At 41.5% G+C, this 21106-nt stretch overlaps 2 protein-coding genes across 2 annotated transcripts in view; one reads left to right on the top strand and one right to left on the bottom strand.

Annotated features, from left to right (window-relative positions):
- Positions 1 to 21106, bottom strand: part of LOC141006168 (NACHT, LRR and PYD domains-containing protein 3-like) — a 467008-nt gene that overhangs the window by 134921 nt on the left and 310981 nt on the right. The window lies entirely within an intron of this gene.
- On the top strand, positions 1471 to 14332 carry LOC140993829 (NACHT, LRR and PYD domains-containing protein 3-like). The gene is made up of 10 exons (XM_073463384.1): positions 1471 to 1746; positions 2134 to 2202; positions 3972 to 5826; positions 7343 to 7516; positions 7703 to 7876; positions 8063 to 8236; positions 8423 to 8596; positions 9334 to 9507; positions 13507 to 13553; positions 13788 to 14332. The coding sequence occupies exons 1-10, from the start codon at positions 1473 to 1475 to the stop codon at positions 14330 to 14332; spliced, it is 3660 nt and encodes a 1219-aa protein (XP_073319485.1). The 5' UTR covers positions 1471 to 1472.

The raw sequence follows: 21106 nt of genomic DNA, 5'->3' as shown, positions 1-21106 counted from the left end.
ATAGAGGATGCTGTTGCAGTAGTCCAGTCTTGAAGTGATAAATGCGTGGATGAGAGTCTCAGCTGCAGAGAAGGAGAGTAGTGGGTGGAGGCGGGCAATGTTTTTTAGATGGAAGAAAGCAGTTTGGGTGAGGTGGCTGATGTGCTGTTCGAATGAAAGAGTACTGTCCAGGATAATGCCAAGGTTACGGATGGAGGGAGAGGGAGACAGGGTGATGTTGTCAAAGCTGAGGGAGAAGTTCTGGTGATGTGGTGAGATGTTTTGGGCCGATGAGTATGATTTCAGATTTGTCACAGTTTAGTTTGGGAAAGTTTTTTTGCAGCCATGATTGTAGTTCTGACAGGCAGTTTGTGAGGGTAGAGTGGGTGGCAGGGGTGATGGATTTTGTGGAGATGTGGAGTTGGATGTCGTCGGCATAGCAGTGAAAACGGAGACCATAATATGTACGCAAATATACATACTAAACCAAGGAAAAAGTGAGTTTTGCATAATATGTCACCTTTAAGTTCTGAATATTCATGAATTAACTCACTAGTTATTCTATGAAATGTGACTTCCTCAACAAAATGAGTCTTTTCACATTTTGTCCAATTTAATTTACTGATGTTAATCTGAGCTGACTTTACTGCTGAGAGATGAGGGAGTGTCAGGTCCTGCTGTGTGTTTTATCACTCTTATCACCACATCATCTCCCAACATGTAAAAGTCACGTTAGCTCACAGTTTTATGTGAGAGAGACGTGTTGTAATGTTGCTTTACAGCTTTATTGTCCAGCCGAGGCCTGAAAATAAACATTATTAGACTATAAATGTGTTCAGGCTGCAAACTCACCATTATGTTCAGTCTTGGTGTCCACAGGGGCGTCATGTGACACAAGAGCACAGGGCGCTTCCCAGCTTTGAACACTTGACCAAAACAGGCTTCACCGTCCGACAACCACACAAACACTCACTGGCTGCACCTGATTGGACGAATGCCACTCGTGAGCCGTGTATATTAAAAACTGGACCAGCATGGTATCTCGTTTGTTACTGTCCTGTTGACGTAGCTCGCACACTGATCTGATACTAACAGGTGGAGTTAAAACACTGCAGACCTCTGATTGGTCAGTCCGTACAACCAGGGTCGTCTCGTCGTCTGATCTCTGATGTAGAATATTTTTTATCAGCAGTCTTTTCTCAAACAAAGCTTGTTTCTGTGTAGTAATCATCAACATGTGCTCGCTGTGCGTAGGCAGAGTGTGGTCAGACAAGAGAGAGAGTCAGAAAAGAGACGATGACTGCGAGCAGAGCAGAGAATAAAAAGGTTAGCAGTTTGTGTCTGTTGTCAGTGCAGGTCGCAGTGTGTCAGATAATAAATGCAGCAGCTTCTCAAGAGTTAAGACCGGTCTTCACTGATGTTTCCCAGCTGCTGGAAGCCTGGCTGGTTTTCCTTCAGGTGATAACACTGCCTGTCTTTAGCAGGAAGCCACGATGACTCCAGAGGACATTTTCAACACTCTGGAGGATCTAAAAGTCAAAGAATTCAAGGATTTCAAATGGTATCTGAAGCAGCCTGACATCCTGGAAGGCTACCAACCCATCAAACAGTCCAAGCTGGAGAGTGCAGAAATACAGGACACAGTGGATCTGATGGTGAACACCTTCACACTTGATGGAGCTCTGAAGGTGACCAAGAAGATTTTAGAGAAGATAAAGAGGAATGACCTGGTGCAGAGTCTGTCAGCCAACAGCTCAGGACCAGAAGGTCAGTCACATTTCTTTATTTTAATATCATTTTCAGACGAAGAGAGTCGACGACACAATACTTGTAAAGGAACAGGCCTCTCAGTACAGAAGCTCATTGTTTTCAGCAAAGAAAAACAAAGTGGTCTGATTTCATAATTAGGAGAAAAGGTTGAAGCATCAATAATTGTTATTGGAGAAGCTGGAGGTTTGATGGTTTACATAAATAAACATTGTTTAACTGAGCAGAGATTCATTTTAATGGTGCAACAGAGCTCTGCCTAATTTAAAATCTGGATCAACTCATTTTAAACCTAGTTTTACTGAACTCAGATTAGATCTGATCTTAGATTAAATGAATCCTTGTTGGTGCAACCAGCCATAATCTCTGTCTTCACCTCTCTCTCAGTGTCAGTGAGTGTCGGTGATGTTGGAGAGACTTCAGAGAACAGAGGACCTTCTTCCTCTCAGAGTGAAGGTAAAGCTGCTGTATTCTCTGGTATGTATGGAAGCCCTGAAAGACAAAGTTTAGTTTTTAGTTTGGAAAAGTTAAAAGTTAGTAAGACTGACTGCATTATAACTGAGTGAAAGCAAAGAGAGGAGTACTTGATGAGCTTTAGTTGAAGCAGTATCAGAGTATCTGCAGCTCTGAAAGACATTGCATATAAAGCATTTAATTCAGTTTCTTCAAAAAGACCCTAGAAGCTATTTAAAAGTCTTAAAATCCATCTACAAAGGTCTTGAATATTTTTTCCTTGGGTAGTGTAGACTGTAACATCAGTTTTTAGATTATTTTGTATGTGGTTGTGAGCTGTCAGGAGGATTTAAAACTATAGTGGGACTGTTGTGACAGTGGATTGAGCTGCAGGAGGCAGTTAACCATCAGATCTGCATCAAACTCCGTCTCTACTGCAGCTACAGCAGCCAGGAAGCTCATCAGCTCAAAATAGTGATTGAAATTTACATTTCAGTCTGTGTCGTTTTATAAAGGTGCAAAACATCACAAAAATGTCAGAGTTGGAAAAGTTGGTGAATCGATTACATGAAAATGTGACGACTCAGTAAATACAGTATATGATAACTTACATTCAGAATGTGACTGAAACTCAAGCCTCAAGGGAAGAGATGAAAAACATCAGATCTGTGTGTAGTGATGAGGAGACTGTAACCGTCCTCACATTAATACATCAAACACAAATATTATATCATCGTCATGTTTTCACGTGGTTTTCTATCGTTTGCATTCTCCTCTTCTCCAGTGGTTTATTGGCACCATAGAGGAGAATTTGTGGCCAACTCCTAATATTCTTATAGAAGTATGGTGTCATAGTTGCAGGTGGTCATTTGTAATTTCTGATTGGCTGCTATTCTTCAGAGGGCGGGTCTTACGTAGTATGAGCAGGCCGGAGGTCAGACAGCAGAGATGGAGTCGAGTGTAGAGGAAGAAGAGATCAGAGTGCAACTCTTTTCATGGAGGCCATGATGGACACTGAATAATAACCATTATTTCTGAAGCAGTTTTGTTAGCTTGTGCCTGTGTCTGTTTGTCAAACTGAATGAACTGAAACTGACTGTCAGCTCAGTGCATGGTTTTCAACTGAGAGGTGGGGTTTACCCGACCATGAAGTCAAAGTGGTTGATAACTGTGAGGACTGAGTGGAGTGAGAGTGGAAAGCTAGCTGAGCTCATCTGTGGTTCAGATAAGGCCTGCATCCTTTTTGTTGAGTGGAAACCAAAGAAACCAGATCAATAATGGCCTGTATGGAGCCACCAGGCTCAGTTATAATAAAGTACTACCAGTCTTTATTGGGGGTGGTTTAAATGATATTGGTATTTAAACATCATCAAGTGATTCCCCAAAACAAGAAAGAGTAAAAGAAATTAAGAATGAACACTTCTGGACCTGCAAGAGAGCGTGAGTCTACATATCTATCAGAAGGAAGAATATTAAAGCTGATGCTACAGGACTTCTTTGTGACATTTCAACCAGAAGCTGGCAGCAACACCAACAGCTGCTCAGTGGTAACCAGTCCAGGGCTGTGGTTGTACTGACCAGCTCCCTGCCGGATAGATTTATATGTTGTTGGGGTACATGAGAGAATGATGTGATCAAATACTATTGTTAAGATATCTTACTGTAACACAATTACAAATATACTGCTAGAAAAGTTTCCATAGACATCTTGCTCCCACTGTAATTTCAAAATCCTGCATTTCAGTTGTTTTTTGTTTCTATTTGTCACTCAGATGAGATCGTTCCAGTACCAGAGCCACAACCCATCTCATATTACCAAGACGTGCTTCAGTCAAACCTCGAGGATATGTTTAATTGTGCACAAGAGGGGTGGGCACAGAGGAAGGATGAGCAACCTCTGGTTGATATCTACACAGAGCTGTACGTCACAGCTGGGGGTGACGTAAACATCAACAAACAGCATGAGGTCATTCAGATGGAGGTGAAGCCAACAACAGAGGAATCAATTCAACCCTGTGACATGTTCAAACCCCCCTCTGGAAAAGAAAGATCCATAAGAACAGTTCTGACCAATGGAATCGCAGGAATTGGCAAAACATTTCTTGTCCAGAAGTTTGTGTTGGACTGGACTAACAAAGAAAACAATCAAGATGTGCATCTCATATTCCCCTTTACCTTCCGCCAGCTGAACTTAAGGAAGGATGAAAAGTTAAGTCTGACCGAGCTGATCCATAAATGTATCAGAGAGACCAGAGGCATCAAGGAAGAGGCTCTGAATCACATCTTTACAGCTCTGCAGTCATCAGGAAACACCAACTATGACAAAAGTAAATTCAAACTAGTGTTTGTTTTGGATGGACTGGATGAGAGCCGCCTTCAACTGAACTGTTCGACTGATGAAATCCAGGACACAGACTTTGATGTGACACAGTCCACCTCAGTGGATGTGCTGCTGTCAAACCTCATCAAGAGAAATCTGCTTCCCTCTGCTCGCCTCTGGATAACCACACGACCTGCAGCAGCCAATCAGATTCATTCGGATTTTGTTGACGTGGTGACAGAAGTCAGAGGGTTCACTGACTCACAGAAGGAGGAGTACTTCAGGAAGAGATTCAGAGATGAGGAGCAGGCCAGCAGAATCATCTCCCACATCAAGACATCACGAAGCCTCCACATCATGTGCCACATCCCAGTCTTCTGCTGGATCACTGCTACAGTTCTGGAGGATGTGTTGAAGACCAGTGAGGGAGGAGAGCTGCCCAAGACCCTGACTGAGATGTATGCAGAGTTCCTGGTGTTTCAAATTCATCAGACAAAGAAGAAATATGACCAAAAAAAGTGCATTCAGTACATTAAGTCATTAGCAAAACTGGCTTTCCAGCAGCTGGAAAAGGGCAACCTGATCTTCTATGAAAGAGATCTTAAAGAGAGTGGCATTGATGTCAGAGGAGCCTCAGTGTTCTCAGGAGTGTTCACAGAGATCTTTAAAGAGGAACGTGGGAGGAAGAGTGATGAAGTCAAGATGTTTAGCTTCGTCCATCTCAGTGTTCAGGAGTTTTTGGCAGCTTTGTATGTAGAGATGTCACTCATTAACAAAAACAAGAATGTGATGTCTGAACCACCACCAACTTTTTTCGAACATGTGCGACAGCTTTTCAGCAAACCATCAAGGACAGATGTCCACAGGTTTGCTATTGACAAGGCCTTACAGAGACCAAATGGACACCTAGACTTGTTCCTCCGCTTCCTCCTGGGTCTTTCACTGCAGACCAGTCAGACTCTCCCTGAAGGCCTCCTGAAAGAGGAAAGAAGCTCACAGACCAACCAGGAAACAGTGAAGTACATCAAGGAGAAGATCAGTGAGAATCTGTCTCCAGAGAGAAGCATCAATCTGTTCCACTGTCTGAATGAACTGAATGATGGTTCTCTAGTGGAGGAGATCCAACAGTACCTAAGATCAGGAAGTCTCTCCCCAGATAAACTGTCTCCTGCTCAGTGGTCAGCTCTGGTTTTCATCTTACTGTCATCAGAAAAAGATCTGGACGTGTTTGACCTGAAGAAATACTCTGCTTCAGAGGAGGCTCTTCTGAGGCTGCTGCCAGTGGTCAGAGCCTCCAACAAAGCTATGTAAGTGAACAGATCGCTGATAGTTACCGTATGTAGTGTCAACACTTAAAAGTCTTCTTGATTCTGATTTATTGATCAATTGAAAAACCTGCATTGTTTCATTAGTTTCATTGTACCTCTGCACATTAATGCAGCCATGAAAGAAGAAGAAAATATGTTGTATTTTAGTTCTTTTAAAGGTGGATGAGTCATTCTGGAGAAGGATTTTTGATATTTCAACAAATAGCCAAACAAATTCACTGATGCACGTTGCCGAGGCAAGGCTATAACAACTGGGCTAGCTTGCATAGAAGTGGATTTCGCTTTGACATAGCTGAAGCAGAAATAAATAATAAATAAAAGATATTGAAGCACACAGTCACGGCATCCTAAAGACAACAGAGTCAAAACGAAAACATTTTGCTGAGATTGTTCTTGCAAAACTAGAGTGACTGCAGACTCAATATTTTGTATTTTTAAGGGTGTCATGATTTTACATCAATAACCGATCAGAATGAGCCTTCCAATTTCACAATTGAAATCAAAATGCAGTATCAACAAAATAGTCAGTTCAGTATTTCATTTGAGATTGGGACAACGCGACACCGTTTGTTTCGAGCCCTACAGCATGAGAGCTAACAGAGGTAACAGTTGACGGAGCTAAAAGCTTCCAGTGGAGCTAAACACACACAGCAGTACTGAGAGTTCAGAGGAACATTAAGTGGTAAACACTGAACTGCAGTTTAATGTGCCAACACAACACGTTTTCAAAATGAATATGCTGAAGGATTTTAGCCGAGTACTGTTTGGAGGTAAAAGTACCTTGAGTTTGAAGTTACAGGCAATTTACATCAGTGTACATTTTATCAATCTTCTGACAGAGATGAAAGTAACCTGGTAGAAACAGTGACCAGGTGGTGGAGCAGTAGCTTCAGAACAAAGACCTCAAAGACTGAGACAAGTGAGAATGAGACAGACTTCTTCCCAAAATCTCTCTCTGTTACTAAATTCTGTGTCCTATGTTACTTTTTCTTAATTTTCTTTTAACAGTGTTTAGATAACTTCTTACTTTGTTTTAAACCCTTTTCTGTCTTTAAATTGATATAAGGTAAATACAATTATTTATTTCCTCAGCATTTTAATGGTGGTTTTATTATGTCACCATTAACTAACAACTATAGATGACAATAAGGTAAAGAAACCTTTTGATCAGTGTCTCATTTTCTCCAGTACACACTTGCAATATCTTGGCAAACCCAGAGATAAGATGAATGTCCATAGACAAGTAATTTAATCTGACACACAAAACACAAACATGACATGGACAGCGAGTTGAACGTGAGGATATAATCACTGAAATTGATAGAAGTAGAACTTTTCACAACTGTGTAATGAAAAACACTAAACATGTCTAAACATCTATTGATCACCCGAGACACTCGATTGTACGACTCATCAACACAATAACAGTTTCTACAGAAATGTGATGTATTTTGTATTGTGGATGACAGAAACAGTATCACTAACTCTTTTTCAGGCTGAGTGGTTGTAATCTGTCAAAGAGAAGCTGTGAAGCTCTGTCTTCAGTTCTCAGCTCCCAGTCCTCTAGTCTGAGAGAGCTGGACCTGAGTGACAACGACCTGCAGGATTCAGGAGTGAAGCCGCTGTCTGTTGGACTGAAGAATCCACACTGTAGACTGGAGACTCTCAGGTCAGGATTATAAAAGACATGTACAGAGTGAACCATAACTGTTCCTTTATGTTGTCATTGATCTCCTGTCATTTTACCGGTTTTCTTTGAAGACACTGCTCTGAAACTGAGTGTATCAAAATACAATTGGATGTTAAATCAAACATAGAGAAAAGTCTTCACATGTCCTCTACATTTCTTTTTCAGGCTGAGTGGCTGTAATCTGTCAGAGAGAACCTGTGAAGCTCTGTCCTCAGTTCTCAGCTCCCAGTCCTCTAGTCTGAGACATCTGGACCTGAATAACAACGACCTGCAGGATTCAGGAGTGAAGCCGCTGTCTGTTGGACTGAAGAGTCCACACTGTAAACTGGAGACTCTCAGGTCAGGATTATAAAAGACATGTACAGAGTGAACCATAACTGTTCCTTTGTGTTGTCATTGGTCTTCTGTCATTTTACCAGTTTTCTTTGAAGACACTGCTCTGAAACTGAGTGTATCAAAATACAATTGGAAGTTAAATCAAACAGAGAGAAAAGTCTTCACATGTCCTCTACATTTCTTTTTCAGACTGAATGGCTGTAATCTGTCAGAGAGAACCTGTGAAGCTCTGTCCTCAGTTCTCAGCTCCCAGTCCTCTAGTCTGAGAGAGCTGGAAATGAATAACAACGACTTGCAGGATTCAGGAGTGAAGCCGATGTCTGTTGGACTGAAGAGTCCACACTGTAAACTGGAGACTCTCAGGTCAGGATTATAAAAGACATGTACAGAGTGAACCATAACTGTTCCTTTGTGTTGTCATTGGTCTCCTGTCATTTTACCAGTTTTCTTTGAAGACACTGCTCTGAAACTAAGTGTATCAAAATACAATTGGAAGTTAAATCAAACAGAGAGAAAAGTCTTCACATGTCCTCTACATTTCTTTTTCAGGCTGAGTGGCTGTAATCTGTCAGAGAGAAGCTGTGAAGCTCTGTCCTCAGCTCTGAGCTCCCAGTCCTCTAGTCTGAGACATCTGGACCTGAATAACAACGACCTGCAGGATTCAGGAGTGAACCTGTTGTCTGTTGGACTGAAGAGTCCACACTGTAAACTGGAGACTCTCAGGTCTGACTTCAGTTTCTGTGAAATGACCACTCAAATGTTGCTTGGCATCTGGTTAAAATGTGCTTAAAATACTGTATATCAAACATTGTAGGAGTTTTGGACATTGTGTATTATTCGTAAAGGTATACAATGCCCTTCGGAGGTTAAATAATTTATGTTAATGTACAGTAAAGTTATATTCATCAATCACCATGTCAGCTCTAATCTGTGTTGTTTTTTTCATCAGTTGATGAATTGAATTGTTGTATCTTACAGCCCTGTTTTGGTGTTGTTTTTTTGTTTTTTTCCACAACTTTACTGTTGGATTCAGTCTTGCTGTTCTCATCATCACAGAGCTTTTCCAGTGCAGCTGGCTGTACTTTCAATATTTTTCTGTCACATCACGTCTGCTATCAATTTTATTTATAAAGCCCCAAATCATTTTCACATTGCTTCAGTGGGCTTTACAATCTGTACAGTGATCGACATCCTCTGTCATTTGACCCTCGACTGTGAGGCAAACTTCCCATATTTAAAAAAAAACTTTTAACAGGGAAAAACCATCAGGGGAGGATCCTTCTCCCAGGACCAACAGACAGGAAGTAGATGTTGTATGCAGAGAAAAACAAAATCACAGTTCACAGATTTAATTCACAGAATGTCTGTCTCTATACATTCATAAATATACATTGTCCCGTGTGTGTGTGTGTGTGTGTGTGTGTGTGTGTGTGTGTGTGTGTGTGTGTGTGTCCGTCCAGGCTGTCAGGTTGTCTGATCACAGAGGAAGGCTGTACTTCTCTGGCCTCAGCTCTGAGATCCAACCCCTCCCATCTGAGAGAGCTGGACCTGAGCTACAATCATCCAGGAGACTCAGGAGTGAAGCTGCTGTCGGCTGGACGCGAGGATCCAGACTGGAGACTGGAGACTCTCAGGTATGAACAGACAACAAGAGCTCACATACTGTTTCACACTTACAAGCTGAGGACTGTTGGTTCACAGTCTGAACCAGCAGCACAGTGATGCTGATAACAGTGAAGACAGCACCAGGCTGGACACACTGGCTGTGTGAGCAGCATGTGTGGCAAAATGGTGTGAGTCGTGCTTCTCACTCAAGCGAGGCTGCAGCGATGCGTCATGTAGAGATTCGGAGTCTCGCCTATTTTTATCACAACACGCAGCAGCTCAGCCACGCAGTACTCAAGCACCCAGTGTGTAGCTGATGTGCTGAGAGTCCCTGTCCACCCCGAGACGTAGACCCGGACAATAACTTCTTCAACTCCATCAGTAATAACTGCTGCTATTACACAGAGGAGCAATATGGCCACATTGATAAGGATAGAAAACTCTCAGTATACACATCAATGATAGAAGTCTCTATGCAAACTTCACACACATCAAGGAATACTTGAGACAATTTAGATATCTATTCAACGTCATTGCAATATCGGAAACATGGATCAATACAGAGGAAGGTGTGGACTTTGAACTGGAGGGCTATGAATTCATGCATGTAGTTCGAAAAAACAAAGGTGGGGGAGGAGTAGCTTTCTATGTGGACAACAATTTGAACTTCAGGGTGTCGGAAAACATGTCTATGAATGTTAATAATGTACTGGAGTGCATAAGGATAGAAATATATATGGACAAACACAAAAGTGCACTAATTAGCTGTATATATATAGCTGTATATATAGGACATCAGGGTCCAATACTGAATTGTTCAAAGACTGGATGGAGGAAATGTTTATAAAGAAAAGTCATAAAACTTTAACATTGATCTCCTTAACCCTAATAATCACAAAATGACAAACGATTTTATCAATACAATAATACAGCATGAATTTATATCCAACAATCACCAGACCCAGCAGAATAACTTCCCACTGTGCCACTCTTAGTGATAATATTTTTTACAAATGATATTTCAAATAAAACAATTAGTGGAATATTACTTAGTGACATCAGTGACCATCTTCCTGTGTTTATATTATATGACACTAACTACATAACTCATCAATCAGACAAAGAAAAGACAGTTTATATGAGAGTGAAATCAGAAGAATCACTAAATACATTTAAGAAGGATTTTTGGCACAGAACTGGGATATTGTATATAATGATGGCGATTTGAATAGGGCATATGATTCATTTTTTAAAACATTTAAAGAGTTATGTGACAACAATTGTCCTGTAAGATCAATCAAGAAGAAATCAAAGTATAAGGATCATCCATGGATTACAAAGGGAATACAAAATGCCTGTAAAAAGAAAAACAGACTTTACAAAGAATTCATGAGACAGAGAACTAAGGAGGCAGAAATTAAATATAAAACATATAAAATAAGCTAATTAATATTATAAGGATCAGCAGAAGAGATTATTATAGTAAACTACTGAATGAACTATGGAACATACTAAATAAGGTGATAAAGAACAGACCAAGACAGGACAGTCATCCGAAATATTTTTATGTGATGACAAAGAAAATTATAACATGACTGATGTTGTCAAACAATTCAATGAATTCTTTGTTAATGTGGGACCTGATGTAGCAGACAAAGTTCCTGATCAAGTAACTCCTGATGGATGGAACGGCACAAGTAATATTTAGGACAACACATCATCTATTATTGGAAAAACTTCAAAAACTATTCACGGAGAGGGAAGGGGGTTATAATTTAAGGGGAAAATATAATTTCAAAACTTTGAGGGTGTGCACCACAATGAGAAGTTGTTGTGTTTGTGTTGCTGGAGTAAGACTATGGATCAGTATGAATGTGGAGTTAAAAGAATGCACGACCATAAAACAGTTCAAAAAGAAATATAAGGAAAAGATGTTTATGCGCTAAAGGAGTGAGGAAGGTGTTTAAATATCACCAGCTGTTCACTGTTTATTCATCCACTTCATTTGTTACAGATTTTTATGTTGCCTCTGTTTATTGTGTGTGTGTGTGTGTGTGTGTGTGTGTGTGTGAGTGAGAGAGAGAGAGTGTGTGTGTGTTTGTGTGAGACTGTGTGTGTGTGTGTGTGTGTGTGTGTGTGTGTGTGTGTCCGTGTGTGTGTCTGTGTGTGTGGGTGTGTGTTGGAGTACGCACATGATGCACATTCATATGGGTATTTAATGTAAATAAGTTTTACAAATATAGTTCAGCGTTAATTAACCAGATACAAACTTCAAAGTTCATTATTACTTACATTTACATTTAGGGCATTTAGCAGACGGTTTTGTCCGAAGCGACTTACAATAAGTACATTTGTCACAAGAAAGAAACCACAACATATCACCATCAATAACGTAGAAAAAAAGATAGAAAGTAGCTGCTATTTATCAAGGATACCTTAAGTACAAAAGTGCTGAGGGTCAGAACATACAAGTGCATATTATTTTTATTTTAATTCTTTTTATTTTTGGGGGGTGGGGGGTTGGGAGGGAGTCATGCTCTGCGGGGTCGAGGTGAAGTCTGAACAAGTGAGTCTTGAGTCTTTTGCGTAAGATGCCGAGTAACTCTGCTGTCCTGACGTTGGTCGGGAGTTCTTTCCACCACTGAGGCGCCAGAACAGAGAAGAGTCACGACTTCGCTGAGTGACCTTTGTTTGCTCTCAGCGATGGCGGTACCAGCCGACCAGCTGATGTAGTAGAGCGAAGTGCTCGTGCTGGGGCGTGTGGTCTGACCAGTGTTTGGAGGTAGATGGGTGCAGTTCGGTTGACGGCCTTGAGGGCCAGCACCATGGTCTTCATCAGCAGATTGACTTTTCCCAGTTGTCATGAAATTGTAGATATCTAATTTATTTTGGCTCAAAAGTGAGAAACATTTCTTGTTGGATATTTTCTCCATGTCAGTCACATTCTGTCGCTGTATTACATGTCAGCTGTCTGGTAGAAACTCTTTTTATTCAATCATCTTCTTACTGATTTCTCATCATGTTTCTAACTGAAACTTGCAGTTGAGGCATATTGTGTATGATGAAGTGAATGCATGCGACTAAAGCTGAGCAGAGAGCAGAAGTTTCTAATCATCTTGTACATTGTGTTCACAGCTTTCTGTTAAGACGACAGTTTCAGCCACAACATGTCAAATACTCAATAACATTAAAACAAGCTGCCTGCAGTTAATAACTGATGTGTTTGACACAAACTGAGCGAGAGAAAGAACAAAAGATCTGTTTCTTAAACTAGTCTGACTGATTTCCAGTTGAAAACAGTTTCATCTGTACGTCAACAACAACTAAATATGTCAGCAGACAAGAATGAAGCGTCACAGTTTCCTGAAACATGAATGAAGCTGTATAAAGTTTTATATTTGTGTCTTCTCCTCTGGTCTGTTGACTCTGTCTGCTGTATTTAAAGCAGCTGAGAGGAGCTCACCTGCTGACTCTGCGTTCGTCCTGTTCATTTCTTCAGCCTCTCATCCACATCGTGTTTTTTGTTTTTTAAGACCATTATTTTTCTGAGACTGAACCCATTAGTGTCTGCTACTGAGTTTTGTATTTCCTTTGGAAGTGTCTGGACTCACACAAATCTGAAGAGTTTTTAAATCGGCCTCACTTCTTGGCTGAAACGTGAGTTTTTCTGATCAAAGGATAATAAGTCATTATCAGTCATACAGCAGGTGAACACATTCACTTGAGGAGCCACTCTTTATCATTTATAATGACTTAACGTTCAGAAATTAACATTCCAACCTGCTGATCTACAATGTACATGAGGTAATGAAAAGATGTGGATGTGACTGAAACTTTCATCGAGCTGCTCGACAGTGAAAGAGGAGACAGTGCAGACAATAGTAATGATGAGGAATTCTGGGAAATTGACCATTTATCAGTGAAGACAACTGGATAATGTTGCTGAACTGACAATTGTGAAACATGGAATCAAAGAGATAATGTTTTTAGTGGAAGAAGGTTCATTCTGATTTTGTTTCTTCCTCCAGGGTGGAACATGGTGGAGAGCAGTGGCTGAAACCTGGTGTGAGGAAGTGTAAGTGTGTGTTCACTTTGACTGATGAAAACAAGGCAGCACATGTTAAAGTAGTTTAAATCTAAAGCTTGTGTATTTGCATTCAACTGTCAGTTTGAAAGAAGATCCAAAAAGATGAGTCATTGTGAAGTTTTGATCTAATTAACAGTCAGTCTGTTAATAAAGCAACAAATAAACCATCAGCTGTGTTAGATGATAAACTGCTGCTGTATTGTGTCTTGTTCTCTCCATCAGATGTCTGTGAACTCACAGTGGACACAAACACAGTGAACACAAACCTCAAACTGTCTGACAACAACAGGAAGGTGACATATGTGTCAGAGTATCAGCCATATCCTGATCATCCAGAGAGGTTTGACTGGTGGCCTCAGCTGCTGTGTAGAAATGGTCTGACTGGTCGCTGTTACTGGGAGGTCGAGTGGAGAGGAGGGGTTCATATATCAGTGAGTTACAGAGGAATCAGCAGGATAGGAGACAGTGATGACTGTTGGTTTGGAGGGAATAATCAGTCCTGGAGTCTGAAGTGTGATGATGGTCGTTACTCTGTCTGGCACAATAACAGAAGAACAGACCTCTCCTCCTCCTCCTCCTCCTCCTCCTCCTCCTCCTCCTCTGTCTCTAACAGAGTAGCAGTGTATGTGGACTGTCCTGCTGGCACTCTGTCCTTCTACAGAGTCTCCTCTGACTCACTGATCCACCTCCACACCTTCAACACCACATTCACTCAACCTCTTTATCCTGGGTTCTGGTTCTGGCCTGGTTCCTCAGTGTCTCTGTAGGAGGGGGACTCACACACACACACCGCTCACACACACAAACACACACACACAGACACACACAAACACACACACACAGACACACACTCTCTCTCACACACACACACACACTCCCCCCCCCCCCCCCCCCCCCCACACACACACACACACACACAGTCTCACACACACACAGACACACACATACACACACACACACACACACATACACACACACACACACTCTCTCTCTCTGTAAATCACAGTAACAGAAATGGGTTAGTTGTGTTGTCTCTTCTTGGTCAATGTGCTGCACATCAGTGGTTTTAAATCTCTTTAAATATGTTTTGAACGTTCAGATTTCAGTTTTCTGAACTTTGTGATCTGATTGTTTTCTCACAACAATCAGCCTGTATATACAATAAAATCAGGCTCCACACACACATGCATATAGATCATCATAATTATGATCTTTGTTCAGACAGCTTTTATTTAGTTGATTTGTGGTTCATCATTGAAGTTTCTCATTTGTCTTCTTTGAGTTATTATCTGTAAATATGTGTAAATGAGTGGATAGAGCTGCTGCTACGTGCAGACGGACCTCCATTACAAAATCTCCCTGTAGAGTCGAAGAGCCAAAGACTTTCTGTCAACACTTCATTATCTCACATCATCTGTCAGAATAAACATTTGACTTTCTCATTCACGTGTCTCTCCTGATTGAAATAACGTCTTTTCACATCACTTTACATTACAGACATCACAGCAGACGAGCTGCATGGAGACACCTGATGTTTAAATCATCTCCAGCTGCTTCAGTTGTTCAGCAGAACGCTGCAACTCTGTTTTACTGTGAAGGTCCAGAAATGTTCTGTGGACTACGAGACTTCACCTGACTTTATATCATCAGGAGGAGATGATGGCTGAGCCTGACTTTATATCATCAGGAGGAGATGATGGCTGAGCCTGACTTTATATCATCAGGAGGAGATGATGACTGAGTTTTGACTTTATATCGTTTCTCCTTTCAGATTAAAAACACCCAACACTCTGCAAACATTTTGTCACTGACAGTTGAATATTTGTGTCTATTTGCAGCTTTTCATTAAGTTTTTTTTAAATCTCGACGTGTGAAAATTCATTTTGCTCTCTGTGGAAACAAAACATGGTCACATTAAATTGTATGTTTATTTTCATGCCTCTGAGCTGGAGATAGTCGTGGCCAGAGGCATCATGTTTGAGGGTTTTCCCTCCGTCCGTCCGTTCTTGTGAACACAATATCTCAAAAACAGCTCAAGGGAATTTCTACAGATTTGGCAGAAGCATCCACTTGGACTCAAAGATGAACTGATCAGAATTTGGTGCTCAAAGGTCACTGTGAACTCACAATGTTTATATATATGATAATTAGGACAACAAGGAAAAAGTGATGAAGTTATAACATTTTATATCCAAAGGGTCAAAGGTCAACGTCACTGTGACATCATAATATTCTGCAGTTCAGGAACAGCAACCTGAAAGAAAACTAAACTGTTGGAACCATAAACCAAATTATTAGACGACTCTTAACGCAGGGTGGTGCTAGAAAACCAAAGCTAACACAGAGCATGAATGTCTGAAGCAAACTGGAAATCCATCCAAGGGTTGTGGAGACAACTCCACAACCTCCGTCAGCTGTGTGACTTTCTACATAACAATAGTTTATATGAGAATTTCCAATCAGGTTTGAGAGTGCATCATAGCACCGAAACAGCATTGGTTAAAGTTGTAAATGATCAATCGCATCTGACGAGGGTCTTGTCTCTTTGCTCATCTTAGTAGATCTTAGTGCAGCTTTTGACCTGCTCAACTGCATTGAGCTGGTTCAAGTCCTATTTATCAGAGCGATCTCAGTTTGTACAAGTTAACAATGAATCCTCACTGCATACCAAAGTTAGTCACTGGGTTCCACAAGATTCTGTGCTCGGACCAATACTATTCACTTTATATTCGCTTCCTTTAGGGGATATCATTAGAAAACACATTAATTTTCATTGTTATGCAGACGATACACAATTACACTTATCCATTAATCCAGATGACACTAATCAGTTAGCTAAACTTCAGGCATGTATTAAAGACATATAAAACCTGGTTGAGACAAAACATAAGTTATTGTGCTGGGCCCTAAACATCTTAGAGACACATTATCTAATAATATATCAACTCTGGACATCATTACTTTGGCCTCCAGCAGCACAGTTAAGGATTCTGGGAGTTATCTTTGATCAGGATTTGTCCTTTAACTCCCACAAATAGCAAAATTCAAGGAATGCCTTCTTCCACCAACGGAACATTGAACAGATCAGGAACATCCTGTGTCAAAAAGAAGCAGAGAAATGAGTCCACACTTCTGTTACCTCAAGGCTGGATTATTGTAATTCCCTTTCATCAGGCTACACCAAAACGTCTGTAAAGACACTCCAACTGATCCAGAATGCTGCTGGGTGTGTTTTTTCAAGAACTCGTATTAGAGAACATACTTCGCCCATATTAGCATCTCTGCACTGGCTTCCTGTAAAGTCCTGAATTGAATTCACATACAAAGCCCTTTATGGTCAGGCACCAGCATATCTTAGAGACCTGATAGTACCCTATTAACCCACTTGAATGCTGCTCTCTCAGGACGCAGGGTTACATGTGGTTCCTAGAGTCTAGAGCCATCAAGCTCCTCTCCTGTTGAACCATCTTGCAGTGTCTGTTTGATGGCAGACACCCTCTCTATATTTAAGAGAAGACTTTTTGATAAAGCCTACAGTTAGGGCCTGCACAGGCTCTTAGCTATGCTGCCATAGGTCGAGTCTGCCGGGTGATATCCTGTGATGCACTGAGCTTCTCTGTCTTTCTCTCTATCTGTACACATTCATGTCTCATCAATACATTTTACTGACTCTGCTTCTTCCCCGGAGTCTCTGTGCTCTCTCGTCTCGCAGGTTCCCATGGATGGTGGTTGGCCCTGCTGCCTGCCCTCAAGGTCTCTTCTTCTGGGCCTAACAGCTGCAGAGAGCTGCAAGCTGCATTTGCAGCAGGCCCAAAGAACTTCTCCTCACTGCAGCGACACAAGGTCCTGCCAGTATTCCTGATCAGTTAGCACCAGCAGCTGTCAGCCAACTTCACAATCTGAGGAACACCAAGCAAGTTAGTACCGAACTGCTATCCCTGCAAAGGAAAGGAGCGAACCGCTTCCTCCTCTGCCGACTTTCATCAGTCCATGCACAGCAAGAACAGCATTCAACATGGGAATCCCAGCGTTCTCCTGCAACCACCAGCACCTTTTCTTCAAAGACTGGTAACGTTGAACTGGGCCTAAATAGCATAGCATCCAAGGCTAAGCACAGGACTTTAAACTCTGGTTGATGTAATGCACATGTGTTCAATGTATGTGTGTCCACTGTTTGAGTGTTATTGTGATCTCAGGTCAGGTTTTTGGTAGTTTGCTTTCCTAGACGGCTAATTTGATGTTACTTGGATGATGCTTCACACAGACTCAGGGTCTTTGCATGCAACATAACCATCTTCTATAACCTGGCATCACGTCACACATACACACACACACACACACACACACACACACACACACACACACACACACACACAAACACAAACACACACACACCTTTATATAGTACATGTTAGTTAGTGTGTTTTCATCTTTGTGTAAATAAGACTTTTGAATCTTCAAGCTGCCTATTTAATATTGTACAAGAGTGAATGTTGCCAACCTCGACTCTGTCAAGAACTCCAAAATCCTTCAACCATTACAAATGTTATGGTAATTTTGGTTGTAGTTATTAAGTTAATTATTAATCAGAGTTACAAACAGTTTAGTACCTTTTCTGAGACTGATTTGGTGAATTGACTATATTTTCCCTTCAAAGGATGGTGCAAAGGATGGTGCCCCGAGGTGATCTAATGTAAATTGGATCTTGTTATTAATCATAATTATCCCTGATAATCACTAATTATTATTGAAATTTTACCCAAAACTCCCTATTACTGTTGCATGGAGCACTACATAAATGGTGCCCCGTGTGAGGTGAGCACAACATGACGATGCATTTTAATCCAAGAGGGTTTTTAAAGAGTTTATTAAACTGAAGAGAAGAATGTTCTTCATCATCCTGCAGTTTATCACAAACATTCATATTCAAAAATCATCATTTGGAGATACAAGTGATGACAACCTCTGACAGTGAAGTCCGATCATACAGAGATCATGTTGTTTATGAACAGAAGATGTTACAGTGGTTGTCTTTGTTAAAATGAAGATGTTCTGTTGGGTTTGTTTCACAGATGCAGCTCCAGATGTGCGGACATGACGGCTGTGTCAGTGACGGTGAAGAGAAGATCCAGCTTGAAGAGACGATGTTACAGGTGGGTGTTGATCAGGATTTAAAAAGGGGGGAACAGGATGTGGAGGTAACTCTGTTTGCATTTGGACCCAAGATGACTCAATCTGCTCCTGCTGACAAATAGTGTTACGCAATTTCTAAAGTGCATCAGTATCAATATAAAATGAGAATGATTTATACTTTTCCTGCCACATTCCTGATGTCTGCGTCACCTCCTCCAGTTTCTATTAATAACCCTCCACCATCCTCCACCTTGTTGTGTCTGAGTCTGTTTGTGGGTCCATGAAGCTACAGACAGCCTCAAAGTAACTGACTGACTCACACTGACTGTCGAGTGCCTGTTCAATGTGTGTGCGCTCAAAGATGCCACAGTGATTACAAACTCTACATATTAATGATGTTTATTAAGGATCACATCACAGTGAGACACATACATGATCATACTGTAAGTGGGCTAACTCTGATATATCTGATATCTGATAGATTCAAAAGATGCGCTTCATGTTTATGTATATTTCTATATTAATAACTGTATATATGTTCTGTAATTAGTGAAGCATGAAGGAGTTTACAAACTTTCATTTCATTATACAACCCTGTGTTGGAGCCATATATGGTTCTCTGTCTCCATCATGTGGCCAGTGGAGCACATTACAATAAACAGGAGGAGACGCGTGTCAGGTGACAATAAAACAGCCCCATCTGCATTCTGCAGTGTGTCGCTCAAAGGTCCAATAAGATGTTTCTTCTTTCATAAATTGAGTGTAAATGGTGAAATCAGTGTAAACAGTGTTCAAACAGCTGCTAAATGTTGGCAGGTCAGACTTTAGCACTTTAGACACAGAAGCAGACAGGCTGGTGCAGCCATGCTGCCACAAACTGACACTTTTTACAAGGAAACAAACAACTTACTGTTTTCATTTAATGCTGAATTTACAAGAAGGAGAGAATGATTCAGAATTTGTGGTAGCCATTCTCAGTGGACAAAGCAGAGCTCAAACGTGTTCAAACAGGACCGCATCAGCCCTCGCGTGCTGAAGACCTGTGCCAGCCAGCTCTGTGGAGTTCTCCAGCACCTCTTCAACCTGAGCCTCCACCTTCAGAGAGCGCCAGTGCTTTGGAAAACATCCTGCCTCATTCCAGTGCCCATAAAAGGACGTCCTGTGGCACTGGGTGACTACAGGCCGATTGCACTGACCTCTCACATCATGAAGGTCATGGAGAGGCTAGTGTGCCCATCACAGGACCCCCTACAGTTTGCATATGCAATCATCTACCTGCTGCAGGAAGCCTACTCCTCCCTGGATAGACCCAACACCACTGTCCACGTCATGTTCTTCCACTTCTCCAGCACCTTCAACACCATCCAGCCCAGGCTGCTGAAGGCCAAACTGGAGAACACGCGGGTGGATTCTCCCCTCGTCACATGGGTCGATGAATATCTGACGGGTGGACCTGTGAGATTACAGAACTGTGTGTCTGACCGTCTGATCAGGAACATCGGCGCCCCCCAGGGAACTTTGCTGTCTCCCTTCCTCTTCACCACCTACACTGCAGACTACACTGGTCGGCAATTTTGTTAAGTGGTGCGGGGAGAACCACCTGCAGCTGAACGTGGTGAAGACGAAAGAGATGGTGGTGGACTTCAGGAGGAACAAGCCCTCGCCCTCTCCAGTCTGCATTGGTAGGACAGATGTTGACATTGTGGACTCATACAAATACCTGGGTGTGGTGCTGGACAATAAACTGGAGTGGTCCACAAACACGGAGGCAGTCTACAAGAAGGTCCTGATCTGGCTTTACTTCCTGAGGAGGCTCAGGTCCTTTCATGTCTGTAACCAGATGCTCCAGATGTTCTATCAGTCTGTAGTTGTGAGCACCATCTTCTTTGCTGTGGTGTCCTGGGGTGCAGGCATCAAAGTGAAGAACGCCAACAGACTGAACAAACTTATGAAAAAGACAGGGTCTGTTGTTGGTTCTGAGCTCGTCACCCTGGAGGAGGTGGTGGAGGACAGGATGCTGACAAAACTGCTGGCAATCATGGACAATGTCTCTCACCCCCTCCACAAAACTCTGGACAAGATTAAGAGCAGCTTCAGCAACAGACTCATTCAACCTGCTGCCCAAAGGAACGGCACAGGAAATCATTGCTACCTGGTGCCATCAGACTTTATAACGCTCACTCCACAACACACAAATCATTTTTGCACTTTATTTATATTTTCAATTATTATTAATGTAAATAAAACTGCACCTTATGTTCCACTTACCTTTACTCCTCGATACCTCAGCATTTTATTTTATTTACCTCAGTATGTTATGTTATTTCATAACTACTTAAGCATTTTATTGTATATAGTACTTTATTGTTTCTATATTTGCCCTTGTATTTTGATTGTATTTGCACTTG

This window comes from Pagrus major, chromosome 1 (assembly GCF_040436345.1).
Source record: "Pagrus major chromosome 1, Pma_NU_1.0".
Classification (NCBI taxonomy): Eukaryota; Metazoa; Chordata; class Actinopteri; order Spariformes; family Sparidae; genus Pagrus; species Pagrus major.
Note: the sequence above shows the minus strand (reverse complement) of the source record. Positions and strands in the feature narration are given on the sequence as shown.

Excerpts from the sequence above, each read along its gene's own strand:
- LOC140993829 (XM_073463384.1), top strand. The coding sequence starts at position 1,473 with ATGACTCCAGAGGACATTTTCAACACTCTGGAGGATCTAAAAGTCAAA. Across the intron at positions 2,203-3,971 it reads TTCTTCCTCTCAGAGTGAAG|ATGAGATCGTTCCAGTACCA; the intron begins GTAAAGCTGCTG and ends TTTGTCACTCAG. Across the intron at positions 5,827-7,342 it reads AGAGCCTCCAACAAAGCTAT|GCTGAGTGGTTGTAATCTGT; the intron begins GTAAGTGAACAG and ends ACTCTTTTTCAG.